The following is a 19,981-nucleotide window of genomic DNA, read 5'->3' on the forward strand; positions in this document are numbered from 1 at the left end:
TGTATTATTGCAGAAAACCAGAAATCTAAAAACCACCTTTAAATTAAAATATTTTCAAATTTGTACCAATCTAGTAACATAAAATTGTCACTTCAGGAAAACAAGTTGGGGCATTTCAATCTGAGGAATAGTAGTTCTGCTTAGAGGTGCTGCATTATGTAGCTTATAAAAATCTTGAAGTCTGACTCTATGGATACCACACTTGCCAGGTGTTTGCTTCCATCCTCAAGGAAATATCAGATGCCGGGGCAGCTAGGTGGCTCAGTGGATCGAGCACCAGCCCTGAAGTCAGGAGGACCTGAGTTCAAATCTGGCCTCAGACTAAACACTTGACACTTATTAGCTGTGTGACCTTGGGCAAGGCACTTAACCCCAATTGCCTGGAAAAAAAAAAAAATAACTGCCTCAGCCCATGTACCAAGGAGATCTTGAGCTGTGGCACATCTTTGGAGCTTCATCCAACCCTGCAGCCCACTGTCGTTTGATTCATCTTGGCCCCCAGTCACTTTCCTTCCCCATTCTCACCTCCCACTGTACTACAGAAGTTGGTGTTTATGTACCAGAAACGTGGCTGCATCAAGAGTCAAGAGACCTGGTTCAGATGCTGGCTCTGACATTGACTACCTCTGTGACCATGGAATCAGCAGTCAACCTCTCTGAGCTTTCGCTTCATTTATCACAGGGAGCTAATAATATTACACTCTCCATCTTACACAGTCATCAGAAAGAAAGTGCTCTGTAAGCTTTTAAAGGACTATGGAAATATAAAACGTTGATACTTGGATGATCATCAAACACCACTCATTTAAGTGTTACAGCATAATATAATTAACATAGCCCATTAAGTAATACAATAATAAGGCGATTATCCAGTGTGAGTTACTACATTGGAGGCAACTGGATGGCACTACTGTGCTGTAGAATATTGGCCCTGCAGTCAGGAAGACTTCAAATCCAGCCCGACTCACTTACTAACTGTATGACCCTGGACAAGCCACTTAACCACTGTCTGCCACTGAAGGTGGGATTTTAGTTGAGACTTAAAGGAATGCTGGGAAGTCAGTAATCAGAGTAGAGGGGAGAGAGCATTCTGGGCTTGGGGGACAGCCTGGGCTTGAGCGATAAAGGATCTTGTTCATGGAACTGCCAGAAGGCCAGTGTCACTGGGTTAAAGAGTACATTTTGGGGAGTAAGGTGTAAGAAGACTAGAAAGGTAGAAGGGAGCTAGGTTATGAAGGGCTATGAATGTCAAACAGAGCATTTCGTGTTTGATCTGGGAGGACACTGGAAGTTTATTGAGTGGGGAATTGGGAGTTGGTAGGGAGTGAAAGTATGACATGGTCAAACCTGTGCTTTGGGAAAATTACTTTGGTGGCTGAATGGAGGATGAGCTAGAGTAGGGAGAGACTTGAGGCAGGCAGGCTCACCAGCAGGCAAGAGTGTAGCAGTGTCAGGAGACAAAGAGATGTATAGGAGAGATGCTGCAGAGGTGAGGTTGACAAGCCTTGGCAGCAGTTGAAATATGAGGAATGAAAGGTAATGAGGAATCCAGGATTACTCCATGCTTTCGAGCTTGAGGGACGAGAAGGGAAAGTAGGAGGAGGGGAGAGTTTAAAGAGAAAAATAATGAGTTCCGTCATATCAGTGATGATCCCTATGATCCCTTTTGGTTCTAAATCTATGATCCTATATCTTTTTTTCCCTTTCATTGCTGTACTTCTAAAAATATGTGATTTATGCCTATTACCTCCCAGTGCCTCCCTTTTCTCCATCCTTAGCCCTTCATAATGTGGTTTCTACTTACAACTCTGCTGAAACTGCTCTTTCTTCCATCCAAATTTTCTTGACCTCTCCAGTATATTCGACACTAATGACCAGCTTCCTCCACCCTGAAACTGTCTTCCTTTGGCTTGTATGACCTACCTCTCCTCCTATACCTGTATTTCTTTCACTGACTCAGAATTACAGAATCTCAGAACTGGAAGAGACCTCTGAAACCATCTAGGTCAGCCTAAGAATGCCTTCTACAGCATCCCAACAAATGGCCATCTAGATTTATTTTGAAGACCTCAAGTGATGGAGAACAGATTACTTCCCAAAGCATCTGATTCTACATTTGGATAACTCTGGTTGTTGGGAGATTTTTTTTTTAAAGCCCATAGCAGTGGTGAGGAACCTGCAGCCTCGAGGCCACACATGGCTTTCTAGGTCCTCAAGTGTGCACATTCTGTGAAGTTTGGATTCAATCAAAGGGCTGCACTTGAGGACCTGGATTTTTGGCTACATGTGGCCTCCAGGCTGCAGGTTCCCCACCCTGGTCTATAGCAAGATAATCCTTTTACTGTTTCTTAATTCACTCTATTGAACTTCCCTTAGCAGCTATTCCAAACCTTCTCTCCTCAAGCCTCCCACACACCCCTTCGCCTACAATATCATCAAAATACCTCACCTCAGATGTTACTGAGAAAAAAGAGGGCATTTGCTATTCACCCACTCTTCTCCTTTTTCCCTCCATCACAAAATAACTTGACATCATCCTTCCTCCTTTATTCCAGTCTGATAAAGAGGTGGACCTTCCCCTCACCAACACTAGCTCTTCTAATTGTACCTCTGATTCTATCTGTAATTGCCTCCACAATCATACCTTTTGTCTCAATCTTCAACTTCTCCCTATCTATTGCCTTCTTCCCTCCCTCCTATAAACTTGCTTCAGGTCTTCTCCAGCCTTAAAAACCTTGACTTGGCCCTACTGTCCCTTTAAGCTATCGTCCTATCTTTCTGTTTGATTTCAGAGCTCAGCTGGAGGGGTATGGGACGATACCATCTGCATCCATGGCCTCCACTTTCTCTCTTCTCACTCCTTTTTTTGTGCTTCTCTGCATATTGGATGTTTTTATCTCCTTCAGATCTTCTTTTCATTTTCCTCTCTGAAAATTTTTTTATTTTATTGAACCAACTTTTTTTTTTACAATTCTCTCATTTCCTACTGACTCAGCCTCCACCTCCACTCCCAGTGTAAGTCCTCCCTTAATATATTGGCCATGTCCAAAAACATGTATCTCATTCTGTACCTCTGTTCTATCATCTCTCTGTCAATAAGCATGAAGCATGCTTCATTATCAGTCTTCTGAAGTCATGATTAGTCACAAGTTGTTTTCATTTACAATATTGGGGTCATCATGTAAATTAATTTCCTAGTTCTGCTCATTTCACTCTGTATCAGTTCATAGCAGATCTTCCCAAAGTTCTCTGACTTCTTCCTGTTTGTCACTTCTTACATTTTAATATTTTGTTTTTTCCTATTATATGTAAAAACAATTTTTAACATTTACCTTTTAAAATTTTGAATTCCAAATTCTCTCCCTTCTTCCTTCCCCTCCCCTTTCATTGAGAATGCAAGCAATTTGATACAGGTTATACATGTGCCATCATGCAAAACATATTTCCATATTTGTCATGTTATAAAAGAAAACAGACCAAAAAAAGAAAAAAAAAACAAGAAAAATAAAGTGAGGAAAAAATATGCTTTAATCTGCATTCAGATTCTATCAGTTCTTTCTCTGGAGGTGGATAGCATTTTTCATCATGTGTCTTTGGGAATTGTCTTGGATCATTGTCTTGATTAGATTAATCAGAGTTGATCATGGTACAGTATTGTTGTTAATGTGTACACTGTTCTCCTGTTTCTTTGCATCAGTTCATAAAAGTCTTTCCAGGTTTTCTGAAAGCTTCCTACAATCATTTCTTTTTTTTTTTTTTTTTAACTAGGCAGTGGGGGTAAATGACTTGCCCAGGGTCACACAGCTAGTAAGTGTCAAGTGTCTGAGATCAGATTTGAACTCAGGTCCTCCTGACTGCAGGGCCAGTGCTCTATCCACTACATTACCTAGCTGCCCCTGCAGTCATTTCTTACAACACAATAGGATTCCATCATAGTCACATACCACAACTTATTCTACCTATCCCCAGTTGATGGGCATCTGCTCAATTTCCAATTCTCGGCCACTACAAAAAGAGCTGTTATAAATATCTTTGTACATATAGGTCCTTTTCCTTTTTTTAAATCTCTTTGGGATACAGACCTAGTAGTTGTATTCCTTGGTCAAAGGGTATGCACAGTTTTATAGCCTTTTGGGCATAGTTCCAAGTTGTTCTCCAGAACTGATTGTATGAGTTCACAATTCCACCAGCACTGGTTTACTATCCCAGTTCTTCCAAATCCCCTCCAACCTTTGTCATTTTCCTTTTCTGCCATATTAGCCAATCTGATAGATATGAGGTGGTACCTCAGAATTGTTTTAATTTTCATTTCTCTAATCAATAGTGATTTAGAACATTTTTTCACATGGTTATAGATAGCTTTGATTTCTTCTTCTGAAAACTGCCTTCCATATCCTTTGACCATTTATCAATTGTGAAATGACTCATATTCTTATAAATTTGACTCAATTCTCTATTTGAGAAATGAGGACTTTATCAGAGAAACTTGTGGTAAAAAATTTTTTTACCGTTATGATACCATTGTATTTTCCTCTATCCTGTTTTTCCCATATATCCTTCTCTCTCTCTCCTTTCACTCTGTTCCTCATCAAAATTGTTTTGCTTCTGACTACTGCTGCCTCCTATCCTCCCCTCCCTTCTATCAGCCCCCACCCCCTTATGCCCATCCCCTCCTACTTCTCTATACAGTAAGATAAATTTTTATACCCAACTGAATATGTATGTTGTTCCCTTTTTGAGCCAATTCTAATGAGAGTAAGATTCAAGTATTGCCTGCCATCTCCCATCCTTCCTTCTACTGTAAAAGCTCTTCTGCTTCTTTTATATGAAATAACTTACCTCATTCTCTTCCCTCTTCTCGCAGCACATCCCTCTTTCTGACCCCATAATTTTATTTTTTTAGATATCATCCATCATAATCAACTCATACCCATGCCCTCTGTCTGTATATACTCTAACTGCCCTAATAATGATAAAGTTCTTAGAAGTTACAAGTATCATCTTCCCATGTAGGAATGTAAACAGTTTAACTTTATTGAGTCTCTTATGATTTCTCTTGCCCAATTACCTTTTTATGCTTCCCTTGAGTCTTGTATTTGAAAGTCAGGTTTTCTGTCCAGCTTTGGTCTTTTCATCAGGAATGCTTGAAAGTCCTTTATTTCATTAAATATCCATTTTTTTCCTCTGAAGGATTATATGTCAGTTTTGCTGGGTAGGTGATTCTTGGCTGTAGTCCTAGCTCCTTTGCCCTCTAGAATATCATATTCCAAGCCCTCTTTAATGTAGAAGCTGCTAAATCTTGCATTATCTTGACTGTGTTTCTTTCTGGCTGCTTGTAATATTTTCTCCTTAATCTAGGAGTTCTAGAATTTGACTGTAATATTCTTGGAAATTTTCATTTTGGAATCTCTTTCAGGAGATGATTGGTGGATTCTTTCAATTTCAATTTTGTCTTCTGATTCTAGGATATCAAGTTAGTTTTCCTTGGTGATTTCTTGAAATATATTATTGAGGTTCTTTTTTGATCATGGTTTTCAGGTGGTCCAATAATTCTTAAATTATCTCTCCTCAATCTATTTTCCAAGTCAGTCATTTTTCCAGTGAGATATTTCATATTTTCTTATATTTTTTTTTCATTCTTTTGCTTTTGTTTTATTGTTTCTTGATGCCTCATGGAATTATTAGCTTCCACTTGCCCAATTCTAATTTTTAAGGAATTATTATCTTCAGTGAGCTTTTGTACCTCCTTTTCCATTTGGCCAATCCTACTTTTTTAAGGAGTTCTTCTCTTCAGTATTTTTATGCCACCTTTACCAAGCTGTTAACTTTTTTCATGATTTTCTTGCATCACTCTCATTTCTTTTCCCAGTTTTCCCTCTGCCTCTCTTATTTGATTTTTTAAATCCTTTTTGAACTCTTCTGGGAATTCTTTTTGGGCCTGAGGTCAATTCACATTTGTCCTTGAGGCTTTGGATGTGTCTATTTTGACTCTGTTGTCTTCTTCTGAGATTGTGTTTTGATCTTCCCCATCACCATAATAACTTTCTATGGTCAGGTTCTTTTTTTGTTGTTTCTCCTTTTTCCAGCCCATTTCTTGAGTTTTAACTTGATGTTACAGTTGGGCTCTGCTCCCAGAGTGGAAAGGGCACTGTCTCAAGCTTTAAGTTTTTTGTACCGCTATTTTCAGAGCTAGTTCTGGGGATCTGTAAGCTTTCAGTTCTTCCAAGGTAGTGTGATCTAAGGAAAGGTGTGGTCACTGCTCTTCTGGCCTGTGCTCTTGTCTGTGAGTAACCATAAGTGCCACCCTTTTCCATCCTGGAACTGTGACCAAGGCCTTTGTCACCCCTGCTGCTGCATACTCTCGTGTGCTAGTGCTTCTCCTTGCCCTGGGACTGTGACCAGGAATTATAAATAGGCAATGCAACAGAGTCCTGCACCCATTGCCAGCAAAGGGTCCAGTGTAATCTTCTGACCAGTTGTCCAACCTCCTTAGCATCTGTGGACTGAGAGCTCCAGAAGCTGCTATTTCCCCTTCAGTTATCTCCAAGGCCTGACGTTGGTTTACCAGGGAGAGGCCTCCAATGGACTGTGCTCTATTATCACCCCAATGAGCAGACCTTTCCTGTCAACCTTTCAGATTGTTTTGGGCTGGAAAATTGTTTCACCCTGTCCTTTTGTTGGTTCTGCCACTCCAGAATTTACTTTAAGGCATTATTTTAAAGTTGTTTGGAGAGGAATTTGGGAGAACTCAGGTGAATCCCTGCCTTTACTTCTCCATCTTGGCTTTACCCCTATTTGTCATTTCTTATAGTACAATAGTTTTCCATTAACTTCACATACCACGATTTGCTCATCCATTCTCCCTTTGATGAATACTCATTTTGTTTCCAGTTCTTTGATACAGCAAAAAGTGTTTCTATAAATATATTTGTCACCTAATCACAGAATTTGAGGGTTAGAAGTCTATGATGTAGTTTTCTACTGGGCTTTTTATCAAACTGTGAATCTTCATCATTTGTCCTTGGTTTCTAGTGTTTTAGTTGCTGTCAGCTTATCAGAGACCCTTCTAAGACACTGTGGGAAGATGGGAGGTCTTCCTTAACTACAGAATTCACTAGGTCTTCCTCCGGTCAGTGGGACTGGAGGAAGAAGACAGACTTCAGATGAGGGTACCATTCCTTCCTCCTAATAAATTCTTTCTCAGGGGACTAGCTAGAATTGCCCTAATCTCCTGGGCCTGAACTGGTTCAGTATTTTGTCAATGACCCACGGGCAAATCCAGGTTTCCTTAGCCAACCCTGTCAATGTCACTCCAGTTTATCTAATAAGGACTTTCTCATTTAATCTGAAGTCTTTGATTGATTGCTTGAATAGAGACGTTTAGGCCTTGTTCACACCTCTGGGTTTGACTGATTCAATCAAGATGTGGTCTCAATTGATGCTGAGTTTTCTCTCTCACTAAGGCAGCTAGAATAGTGCTCTGGACTTGGAGTCAGCAGGAGCTGAGTTCAAATCCAGCCTCATACCGTATGACCCTGTATGACCCTCAGCAAGTCACTTAGCTTCCTCAGCTGTAAAAATAGGGATAATGAAAGCACGTATCTCTCTTACTGTTGTTTTGAGGATAAAATGAGATAACATTTTTCAAATGCTTTGCAAACCTTAAATAACTATATAAAAACGATTTTGTGTTGTAGTTATTAGTATGTAGTTAGTTATAGTTATTGTTATTGATAAATATGTCAGGGCTACATGAGGTAGGATAATTACAACCCCATCTTCACACTAGACAAGAAGTAGTAAGGTAGAAATTAGGGTGGTGGCAGTGAGTGGAGAGAAGGGGACAATACTGTGAAGGTAGAATGTGAAACTAATTGAATATGGGGAGTGAGGAAGAGGGAAATATCAATGATGATTTGGATCATGGAGCAAGGTAAGTAGAAAGATGATGGTACCCTCAATAGAAATAGAGAAGTTTGGAGGAAAGACAGGCTTAGAGGACAATTTAATGAATTTCACTTTGGACATGTTGAGTTTGAAATATAGGAAATCGAGGAGATGTCTAGAAATAAATAATGTGGGACTAGAGGTCAAGAGAGATTTCTGCTTGACATATAGATCTTTTCTCGAATTTTCTAAGATCTAAGAGTCATCTGGGTAGAGGTGATGTTTAAACTATGGAAACAAATGAGATCGTCAAGGGAGAGGTATAAAGGGAGGAAAGAAGAGAGCCAAGGGCAGAACCCCGTGGGACACCTACACTAAGAGTTGTGGAAATGGATAATCCAGCAAGACTTAGGAAGGGCAGTCAGACATCTGGGAGGACAACCGGGAGAAAGCAGGGACAAGAAAACCAAGAGAAGATAGATAATGACTATCCTGCTAGGAGATACTGGTCATCAGTACTAGAAGCTGTAGAGCAGTTAAGGATGAGGACTAAGAAAAGCCTCAGATCTTGCAGAAGAAATCGCTGATGGCCTTAGAGAGTACATTTTTGGTCAGTTGGTGGAATCACCATCAATATTGCCAGGAGTAGAGAAGGAAGTGGAGGCAACAAATATAGATGCCTTGTTCTGAGAGTTTGGCACTGGAAGGGAAGAGAGAGAGTGAGAATTTGAAGGTACGGCAGGATCAAGGGAAGTCTTTTGTAGGGATGGGGGAGACCTGAGCATGTTTGTAGGCAGTAGGCAGAGAGCTAATAGATAGGAAATAATCGAATGTAATTGGGAGAGAGGGAATGATGCACAGGCCAAGCCCTTAGAGAAGAAATGAGAGGATAAGATTTAGGGCACAGGTAGAAGGACTGGCCTGGACTGGGAGAAGTTGGCTTAGACGTCCTACTCAGCAGAGACAGAAGTAAGTAAGGAGAAGGGAGGGGGTGAAAATAAACAGATAGGTAGGTAGATAGATCTTCACCCACCGTCTGCTCATGTACACACACACACACGTATATGTGTGTGTATATGTATATATAATATATATATATGAAGTGTCCCAAAAGTCTTAGTGAAGTTTTAAGCTATAATAGCTGTATATGTTTAATACCCTGTATATGTTTTGAGGTATGGAGTAGAGGAGATAAAGGAACTCAAGATGGATGGTCTCAATTTTCTCAGTAAAGTAGAAGACAAGAACATTTGCTCCTTAGTAAACAAGAGGAGATGAGAAGGCATTAGGGCTTTGAAAAGAAAAGATAAGATATAGAACAGCTACTGAAAAGACTGGGAGAGGGAATAAAGGAAAAATAGAAGTTTTTCTGTGTGCTAGTGAGGACCCAGGAGAGATTAACCACATAGAACTGATCCAACCATTCTGGAGGGAATGCCCACCTATGCCCAAAAGTCCTTTTGTAAAACTGTGCATACCCTTTGATCCAGCAATACCACTTCTAGGTCTCTATCTTAAAGAGATTATAAGAAAGGAAAAACATTTATAGCAGCTCTTTTTGTGGTGGCAAAGAATTGGACATTGAGGGGATGCTCATCAATTGGGAAATGGCTGAACAAGTTGTGGTATGTGAATGTAATGGAATACTATTGTGCTATAAGAAATGATGAGCAGACTGACTTCAGAAAAACCTGGAAAGACTTAAATGAACTGATGCTGGGTGACATGAGGAACCAGGAGAACATTGTATACAGTAACAGCAACATTGTGCGATAATCAACTATGATTGACTTAGCTCTTCTCAGCAATACAATGATCCAAGACAATTCCAAAAGACTCCTAATGGAAAATGCTATCCAGATCCAGAGAAAGAACAATGGAGTCTGAATGCAGATTGAAGCATACTGTTTTCTCTTTTTTTGTTGTTTTTTGTTTTTTCTTTCTTATGGTTTTTCCCTTTTGTTCTGATTCTTCTTTGACAACATGACTAATGTGGAAATATGTTTAACATGATTGCACATGTATAGCCTATATTAGATTGCTTGCTGTCTTGGGGAGGGAAGAGGGAAGAAAGGGAAGGAGAAAAATTTGGAACTCAAAATCTTACAGAAATGAATGTTAAAGAACTATCTTTACATGTAATTGGGGAAAAAAATAAAATACTGTTAAGTGAAAAAGAAAGAGAGAGATTAGGCCACATAGTTTGCAGTGAACTTAGTTGTGTGTCTTCTTCCAGCAGCACTCAATAGATATGGGCTGAGAAGGTAGATAGTGAGGTGATCTAGAGTTGGGAATTGGCAGTAGCACAAGAGAGCAAGGGACGATGGGATGCAGGACAATATAAGTTGAAGTGATTGTCTATAAAGTCAAGTCTCCCTTAACAGGAAGAAAAGAGGAGCCAGAAAAGGGGTAATAAATTGAGAGAAGGGGGAAAGATAGAGGGACTTGTAGTAAGGATCAAAAATAGGTCTAACAAGAGGCAGAAGAAATGGAAGGGTAAGAGACTATGCCCAGAGATGGGGTTTCACTGTCCAAAATTAAAGTGATGCCTCAGCTGTGATGGTGTTCTAAGGTCTAACCGACCGTGCCTGTGGGTCACTGAGGTAGAGTAAAGCTGTAGGTCATAGGTGGTGAGATATCTGAGGAGACCTCAAGCTCCCAACTGTGAGGACAAGTTGGGCTGGGGAGATGATTGTGAGCTGGTCTCAGACTTCTTGAGAAAGGAGGGAGAGGGACTGTGGGAGTGGGTTAATCACAACAGCAAGGCTGCAGCCCAGATCACAGGATCACAGATCAGGAGTTGTTGGGGGCGGGGGGGGGGGGGGGGGGGGGGTTTGGAGGGCATTTGTTTCAATCCCTTCATTTTTCAGGTGAGGAAATTGAGGCTCAGCTCACTTTAGTGACTTGCCCAAGGTCACACAGGGAGAAGTGATAGAGCTGTGATTTGAACTCAGGTTCTGCACTCCCCCAAATTCAGCATTCTGTGTTTAATCATTGTCTCTATGCATTTGACTCATAGATCTTCACGTCCGGGCCAGATCTCCCCTGAGCTTCAGGCCCTTATCGCCATTGTCTATTGGATTTTTCAAACCAAATGTCCCAAAGATGTCCCAAAGATGTCCCAAACTCAACGTGTCTAAAATTGAACTCATCTTTCCCCCAAACCTTCTAGTCTTCCAGATTCCCTGTAGGTGCCTATAGAAGGCACCATCATCCTTCCAGTTGCCTGGGTTCTTAACCTCAGCATTATCCTGGGCTCCCCATTCTCCCTCACCCCAAATATCTAATCAATTGCTAAATCTTGCTGTTTTTACTTCCACAACATCTCTGAAATCCAATCTCTTCTCTTTACTCATAGAACTAACCAACCACCTTAGTTTGGGCCCCTATTGAACTCTCATCTTGATTGCAACAGACTCTTTTGTCTCCCAACCTCAGGCCTTTCCCTGCCACACCTATCCTACTGCCAAAGGGATTTTCCTTAAATGCAGATCTGGCCGTGTCACTCCCATATTCAATCAGCCCAGAAACTCCTCTGTTTAGCTTTTAGCAACCTTCCTACGTCTCCAACCCTTTCTTTTCAGCCTTATGGGACATTTCTCCCTCTTCCACACCTTGAGATCCAACTCAATTAGCCTCCTCTTTATTCATTGTGCATGACCCTCTATTCCCTCTCTCTGTGCCTTGGCCACAGCCATTCCCCAGGCCTGAATGAACTCCTTTATCTCCGTCTCACAATCCGTCTCTTCCTTCCAGTCAGTTCAAGCACCACCTTCTACACAAAACCTTTTCTGTTGCTTCTGTGTGCTAGTGCCCCAACTGCCTTGTGTTTAAACACTTTGCACTTATTTGTATTTATTCTCTTTATAATTACTCTGTGTATGTCTATATATGGATCCATTGTGTCCCTATTAGAACATCAGCTCCATGGGAGCAGGGATTGTTTCGTTCTTTGCATTGATCCCTATAGCATAGCACAGCGCAGAACCTGGCACACTGGGGATTCATAAATGCTTGTTGATTGATCGATAAAGGGAGATGGAATAGCCCCCAAAGCAGGAAAGGTTATCGCGTGATGCTGGCGGTGGCGATGGGGAACATTGGACACTGCCACCTCCTGTCATGGCGTCTTCTTCCTTTGTGTCTGAGGATATGAATCACAGAACTTCAGCTTGAAAGGAGCGAAGTCCAGCCCATTCCTCTAAAGCATGAGACAGATTTGGCCCTGGCGTGTCAGCTTCCCCTGTGGAGCCTGCTCCTTTCTGGAGTACCTCACCCCTCACAGAGCTCTCCTGGGCAGGACCCCCTTCCTCCTCCCCTCCACCCGAAGCAAACCTTCCTTCGGCTGCTCTTCATATTGCAGAAACCCGACGCAGCCCTTCGCTGCCCTAGTGACTCTTGTCAGACACTGTGGGCCAGAGTGAAGGGTGGAGCCAGGAGTCACCAACACCTGGGTTCAAAACTTGCTGCAGATCCTAATTCTGAACAGTATGACCCTGGGCAAGTCACCTCTCTGAGCTTCAGTTCCCTTGTTTATTCCTAGGGTTGTTGTATTAAACAATAAAATGTACATAAAACACTGTACAAACCTATACATAAGTGCTACGTAACTGTCACCTATCATCATTGCTATTATCAATATTATTATTATTATTATTATTATCTGTAAATGGGCTGCTCAGAGCTAAACAAAGTACTCCACACGTGGCCCTGCCTTGTACAGACAACAGTGGGACTGTCCCCGCAGACACCTGCCCCTCCTGCCTGTGGCCAGGCAGCGAGTTTTGACCAGACTTTTTAACTGCCTCAGCAAGCACGCTAGTTACTAGTTAACACTCATAGTGAGCTCATAGTCCCCTAAGGAGAAGCTTTCCCTAAAGAGGGTGCTTAGCAACACAGTCTTCCCAAGAGGACGAGGTTTCAGTGAGCACAAGATGGAAAGAGTGAAAAAAGAGGAGATTGGGGATAAAAGAAAGTTTACTAATTGAACAGGGTTTTAGAGGGTGTCATGGAAGGAGAGAACAGAGCAGTACTTTGGAAGTGATAACCTTGAGCTGAATGGTTAGGAGAGGAATGGGATAGGAAGCCAGAGAACGTCCCAGGACGCAGTGACACTGAATCACTGGGATCATGGGAGCAAGAGCTGAAAATCTGCTGGCCAGAGGCCTGGGAAATAACTATTGGTTGGAGCTTCTGCAGTCCATTGTCCTGTGATGGTGGAGTAGAGTGTTCCCTCCCTAAATACCAGGGATCGGGGGATGAGTGAGTGGCAGGAAGTTTATTCTAGAAGTCTGGGTCCCCAGAGTAAACTTAGATGGTACCAGCTCAAGAATGTGGAGAATGAGGCACTTATTTGGAGAGGCATTTGAGTCCTTGTCAGTCCTAGTATCTGTCCCAGGCCTAGTCTAAGATCTAGAGAAAAAAATGAAGATGAGATCAAGAAAAGACATGAACCCTGTAAATGCATGATTTTATCATTGTGGGCACTCTCTCCCAGATCGCACTACTTCACGCATTTGGAAGTGGTCCTCATGCGATGCAGTGGACAAGAAAATTAATCACCAACTTTCTGCTGATGAGTCTTTCCAAATTTAGCTGGGCTAATCCTGAGAAAACTGATACACAGTCATGCCCAAACCTGTAAGTGAAGCTTTTCTAGCTGGAGAAAATCTAAGGTCGCTTCCGTGTCACAATGAGACAGTGGGGAGGATTTTAATGGAGGAATAATAATAGGTGGTGCAGGGGATAGAGCCCTGGGCTTGGAGTCAGGAAGACTCATCTTGCTGAATTCAAGTCCAGCCTCAGATGCTTACTAACTCTGTGACCCTGGGTAAGTCACTTAACCCCATTTACTTCAGTTTCCTCATCTGTAAAATAAGCTGGAGAAGGAAATGGCGAACTACTCCAGTGTCTTTGCCAAGGAGACCCCGAATGGGGTCACGAAGAGTCAGACACAATTGAAATGACTCAACAACCACAAAAGATATGAATAGCGCAATATCGTTACCACATTGATTGATCCGCCACTATGACTCCAGTAATTTATTTTTGTGTTTATTGTGTGGGTTTTCAGCTCTACGACTTGATGACCATGGCTTTCAAATATCAAGTGTTGCTGTGTCCCCGGCCTAAGGATGTATTGCTGGTCACTTTCAACCACTTAGATTCCATCAAGGATTTTATCCGTGACTCCCCAGCCATCATGAACCAAGTGGATGAAACTTTTCGGCAAGTAATTGAAGTAAGGACGTAATCGGTCAATAAACCTTCAGCCCTGTTAACATTCTGGTAAATTCCATGGCCGTGGAGGCCTGCAAGTCTCCTAACCAAATTCCGAACTCTCTGACAAGAAGCTGCTATCTCAGGAAACATTTTAGGCATTAGCTTCAATTGTTTGCCCTTGTCAGTGACCACAGAAAGCAGCCAGTATTTTCTGTCCTCTTTGGAGAGGAGTTCCTAGAATCCTCGAGTCTCTGAGCCATAGTATACAGGATCTCAAAATGGTGTCTAATCCAACCTCACGCCCAGAGATCTCTTCCACCACATCCCCAACCAGTGGTTCCTCCAGCTTCTCCGGAGGTCGATAGTGAATGTTCTACCAGGTGTCCCCTGGTGTCAGTCTGGGTGCGAGTCTTTTCTCCATTAAGCTTTTGTTTCCTCTTCTGTAAAACTCGGGAATGGGGAGAGAGAGGAGGGGCTTAGGAAGACTGTAAGATGTCTCCCTTAGAGTTAGAACTCTGCTTTTTATTAAATTCTGGGGTATGCTCTCAGGAGCTTTTGGGGGGAAGACAAAAAGTACTATAAAGATATTTTAAAGGTATCTTTCTTTGATAATTTTTCCATGCTAGTTTCATTTTGTTTTTATTCTGTAACTGTTCCCTTGGGTAGCCCAGCTGTCATGGCTGCAGCTGCTCTGCTTTGCTTTTCTGGTCCATTCTGGATCCTTCATTTCACTGTGCACCCACCCGTGCCCCTTCCCAGAAAGGTCATGGGCCTTGTTTTCTCTGCTCTTTGGCAGGTGTATGGTTGTCTTTCTGCTGGTGAGTTCCATCTCATCAGACAGACCCTGCTGATTTTCTTTCAGGACATGCACATCCGGGTAAGTGGATAAACAGTCTCTTACAAGGTCAGTGAGCTTTAAAATGGAGCTGGTGTCAGAACACAGAAGTGTGGGTTTGGAGGACCCGCATTGAGAGGCAGCAGGGTCCAGGAAAACACTCTGTAGAGGGCAAGTACAGGGGACAGCATTCTGCCCTTCAGGTAAAGGTTTCAGACTCAGCCCTGCAATTTACTAGCGAGAGCAAACCATGTGAGCTGTCTGGGCTTTCCTCATCTGTAAAACAAAGACACTTGTACTGTCTACCTCACAGGGTTATGATAAGGAAAACACTTTTTAAACTGTAAAATTCTCTAGAAATGTGAGTCGTTGTTAATATCAACAACAATAATATTAGCATTAATATAGTAAGGGTCTATAGGTCCTACAGAGTCATCTATAGGTATAATTTTGTCAGGGTCCTTTTTTTATTTTATTCTATTATTGTATTCTGTTTTATTGATTCCTGTTTTTAAATCATACTACCAATCTTCTAGGGACAAATATCTCACTTGTTTCAATTAAACATAAAGACCATTCTGCCTCCATTTTCAGGAGAATGTGAGGTAATCTCCAGAGATCACCTCCTTAATCACCATTCTTCCTACAAGTGAAATTCTGATTGCAAAATACAGGATCTATGGTTAAATTAAGAAATACAAGTGGCTTTTAATATGGTTGATTTCTGACAGAAATTAACACAAGCAGCTTTTTTTTTTAATATAGTTACATCTCCACTCTTACTTTTCATTACTCCAGACACCTGGTCCTGACAGCTCAGTGCTCCGTTCCCACCACTCCTCACCCCATTTCCATGGGTCCTTTTCAGACACTCAGTACCAAGCACAGGACCTTACACATAATAGTTGCTTAATAGGTGATGCCTATTTAAAATGGAAAGTCAAGCCACTTTGTAAGATCACCTGATATGAGAATATTGTGTTTCACTTATAAATCAAATTTTAAAAGTCCTGAGGAAACCACAGTGCCAAACTTCTTTTTAGTCACGTCATATAAAAAATTAGTAATAGGTGATATTAAAAATAGATTTTTTGCAGTACATGAATAGCTATAGTTAATGTGATTCGCTTGTTAGAAGTCTCTTAACAGCTTTTAGTCCATGACACATCAAACTCCCAGTGAACAATGGGATAAAAAAAAGGATTTTCATTTGTGAAGAAGGCTGTAAAACAAGAATTCACACCTGACTCATTTGTGCATGGATGCCTTCCTCCTTATTGCCTTACACATTCCTCCTTACACTGATGACTGTAACAGCCCCAAGTTCTAGCATACTTAACCAGTCTCAGAAATGATTTTGTATACATTTGATTCTTAGAGTACTCACTTTGCTTGATACTAAAAATGATTATGTCACTACTGTATTTTTCCTAGGTGTCCATATTTCTAAAGGACAAAATCCAGAATTCAAATGGCCGTTTTGTGTTGCCAATATCTGGGCCTGTTCCATGGGGAACCGAAGTTCCTGGACTCATCAGGTGAATTCTCAGCAATAATGATTTGACAGAGGTTCTTAATACCTTTTAAACAATTAACTTCATGAGTACAGGACAGAGGAGACACAACTTGATATCATGTGGGCATCTTAGTGACTAAAAGTTTAATGTAAGTCAACAGTATGATATGGCTATCCCTCCCCCCCCCAAAAAAAAAAAAAACCTAAGGTTCCATTAATAGAAATTCAGTTTCCAAAGCAGGGAAGGTTATTTACACATCTCTGAACGGGCCAGATTACCTCCTAGAGTATTGTGTTCCACAGGAGAAACAATGATCAACCATCCATGGAAAGCAACCCAGCAGAGGGTGACCAGCATGGCAAGGGGTCCTCCTGTGTGAAGATTAGTTCAACAGACTAGTCAGGTTTAGCCTGGAAAGGAGAAATCTTAGTAGAAACATGATAACTATCTTCAGATATTTTAAGGCCCTTTATGTGAAAAATAGATTAAACTTGTTCTGTGGGAATTAAAAGAAAAGAATTTAGACTGGTAGGTAGGTTATGGGGAGGCAGATTTTGAATCAATATAAGAAATAACTTTCTCTTAGTTAGAGGTATCCAAAAATGGAGTGGGTTAGTGAGCTCACGATCACTGGATATATTATACTGAGGCTTAATGACCATTGGTCAGAGATGATGTAACTCTTGGTGATCTGTGTATCAGACAAAGATTTGGACCAGGTAACTTTCAGTTCTCTTCTTGTTTTTTCCTCAGTTCTCTTTGAACTCTGAGATTTGTTTTTGTTATAAACCAAGGCCTCAGTCATTGGCCTTAACAAGACAGAGTTCAGTAAAGTTTCCCTCTACAAAGCACACTTCTACCCTATGTGGTTATAAAAAGCATTAGAGCCTATCCAGTAACATTGGGAGCAATGTTTTATAGGCAAAAACAGCAACTAATTATTCTCTAGTATAAATAATAAAGCACATAAAGGTCTTTGCCCCTTGGGATCATTCTGAACCATTTGTTGTGTTGTAGGATGTTTAATGACAAAGGAGAAGAAGTGAAGAGAGTGGAATTTAAGCATGGCGGACAGTATGTCAGAGCACAGAGTGAAGGTTCTTTTGATCTTTATGGAGACAGAGTCCTTACACTAGGGACAAATATGTAAGTAAACTCTATCTTCCTGAAAGAACCCGAGTAGAATGGCTTTTAATTAAAAGCCTCTTTGAGCCTAGCAACAAAAGCCACTGATAGAGGCAGAGATGGCTCTCTTCCCCCTGTGGAATGAGCACAGATCCTTGATCTTGTCATAGAAACTAAGAGTACGACACTGAAAAGAACTCTGTAGGTAAAGAAAAAGGCACCAATCAGCCTGGAAGAAATCATGCCCTACAGCAAACAACCAAAGAGGTAGTGACCCTGTATTGTTGTCTGCCTTGAAGCTATCCCCTGAAGACCACTGGACCTTTCCTTTGGACTTGCAGCTAGAGCCTCCAATATGTTTCTGCCCTTAGTGGAAGGAGAGCTTCTTTTTGTATCCCCAGCATTTGCATATTTTTGTTGTTCAGTCATTCAGTCCTGTCCAGTTCTTCATGACCTGTGGACTGTAGCACACCAATACTCTCCATGGGGTTTTCTTGGCAAAGATACTGAAGTGGTTTGCTATTTCCTTCTCCAGTGAATTAAGGCAACAGAGATTAAGTGGCTTGCCCAGGGTCACACTGCTAGTGAGTATCTGAGGTCATATATGAACTCAGGTCTTCCTGACTCCCAGCCCAGTGCTCTATCCACTGAACCACCTAGCTGCCTCAAATGTGCATTTGCACATAGTAAGCATTTAATAAATACTTTCTCATTTACTCTTTTGTTGATCCAATAGTGTGCATTTTTTCAGTTACACATACTTATCACATTTGGCCCTATTTAGGGATGACTTTAAAACATGAAGGGAGATGCTTCCCAATTCTGTGTTTCCTTTTTTTGGTCATTCCTGAAGGATTGAAAATTCTGAATGTTTGATACCCACTTAGTAATCCAGCATCCAAATACCTTTCCAAAATCCATAGACCTAAGAAGACCATACTCTTCACTCATACTCAGTGCCTCAAAGTAACTCATGTGGGAATTGTAATGGGGAATAATTAGGAAGTCTGTGAAATGATACAGGAACCAGGAAAATAACTACTTGTTACTGATACCAGATACAGCGTTAGTCGGCCAGTGGAAACGCATGTGTCTGGAGCATCAAAGAACTCAGCTTTGAATACTAAGGTGAGCTCCTCTTTACCGTCCAGTGTTACCTGCCATTTTACCTTTAGTCTATGTTGAACCTTTCCTGTGAACATTGCCTGCAGCAGTCAAGGTGGAGATTTGGGCTGTTTGGAGTCTAAAACAGACGTTTGCCTCAGTGCTTGTCCTCTTCTCGGGTCCATCAGAAGTGTCTGCCCATTTAGAATGTGCCCTTCCTAACCTCCATTTAAGGTGTGCAGTTTCAGTGAAGAGATGTAAATAACTCAGACCTTTGCCCGACAAACCCAGACCCCACACACCACATCATATGAACCAGTGCCCTTAAGCCAGTGGTTACTATAACTTGATACCAGCACTTCTGTGGATCCTCTTTTTCTAAAAGTGCTTCTCTGTTTAGTGATGTGGGGCTTGAATTCTAAGCAAAGTTTTAAATTTCCTTATATATAAATTCCCAGTGCTTTGGTAAATAGCTAGTTATGGAGTAAGTAACTTTTACCACTGATCAGTCCTCTAGTGCCTCGGTAACATCTCTCACCACCAGAGGGCAGTATGAAAGCTCATCCAAAGTGAGGCTTGGGAGCAAGCCCTTGTTCCCGTAGATTTCATTGATAGCACCAAAAGAAGAAAAAGAAAATAAATAGACCCTAAAGTAAAAGGCAAAACTCTCACCTTTACAAAGGGAAAAACTCTGTAAAGAAAGGGTTGGCACTGCCGCAGCCAGGGCTTTATCTGGCCTCTTGTCTCAGAGCACGTCACTGGAGCCATTCCAAAACCTGTCATGGAGGCCTAGTGCATGTCAGCTGGGCTTGTCAAGTGAAGCCCCTCTACTTAGGGTTCAGATGACTGCTCTCTTATGATGAAGAGCTTGCATCTGCTACTGTTGGAGAATGGTTAGAGGCATTCCCAGGCTTTCTAAATGGACCTAACTCACCCCAAAAATCATGTTTTATTTTTATTTGAGCTATATTTTCCTTTATTTGAAATGTTAACCCCAAACCTGTGTGATCTGTTACTCTCTCTGAGGTTTGTAAGTATGAACACCTTCACATAGCTAAAAAGCATGAAATTGTTTTAATAGGAGAGCACTGCCCCGAACTCTCTTGCTAAAGAAGAACTGAATTTCTTGGCCAGGTTGATGGGAGGAATGGAGATTAACAAAAACAGCGGCCCTGAACCTGGATTTCGGTTGAATCTGTTTACCACTGACGAAGAAGAAGAGTATGTTTTCCTCCTATTGGTACTTTGGTGGGTCTGTCAGGATAGGTACTCTCTCCCTGTACCGCTTCAG

General features: G+C 41.5%; 1 protein-coding gene across 2 annotated transcripts in view; it reads left to right on the forward strand.

The window, feature by feature from the left end:
- The window catches only part of OSCP1 (organic solute carrier partner 1), a 45,542-nt gene that overhangs the window by 19,015 nt on the left and 6,546 nt on the right, over nt 1–19,981 (forward strand). For both annotated transcript variants that reach the window (XM_027864794.1, XM_027864795.1), the window contains exons 3-8: nt 13,961–14,128; nt 14,906–14,986; nt 16,379–16,482; nt 17,479–17,607; nt 18,645–18,714; nt 19,772–19,911. In XM_027864794.1, the coding sequence (XP_027720595.1) occupies nt 13,961–14,128; nt 14,906–14,986; nt 16,379–16,482; nt 17,479–17,607; nt 18,645–18,714; nt 19,772–19,911 (692 nt within the window). The remainder of the gene's footprint in view (nt 1–13,960; nt 14,129–14,905; nt 14,987–16,378; nt 16,483–17,478; nt 17,608–18,644; nt 18,715–19,771; nt 19,912–19,981) is intronic.

This window comes from Vombatus ursinus, unplaced genomic scaffold, assembly GCF_900497805.2.
Source record: "Vombatus ursinus unplaced genomic scaffold, bare-nosed wombat genome assembly UNPS02014775.1, whole genome shotgun sequence".
NCBI lineage: Eukaryota > Metazoa > Chordata > Mammalia > Diprotodontia > Vombatidae > Vombatus > Vombatus ursinus.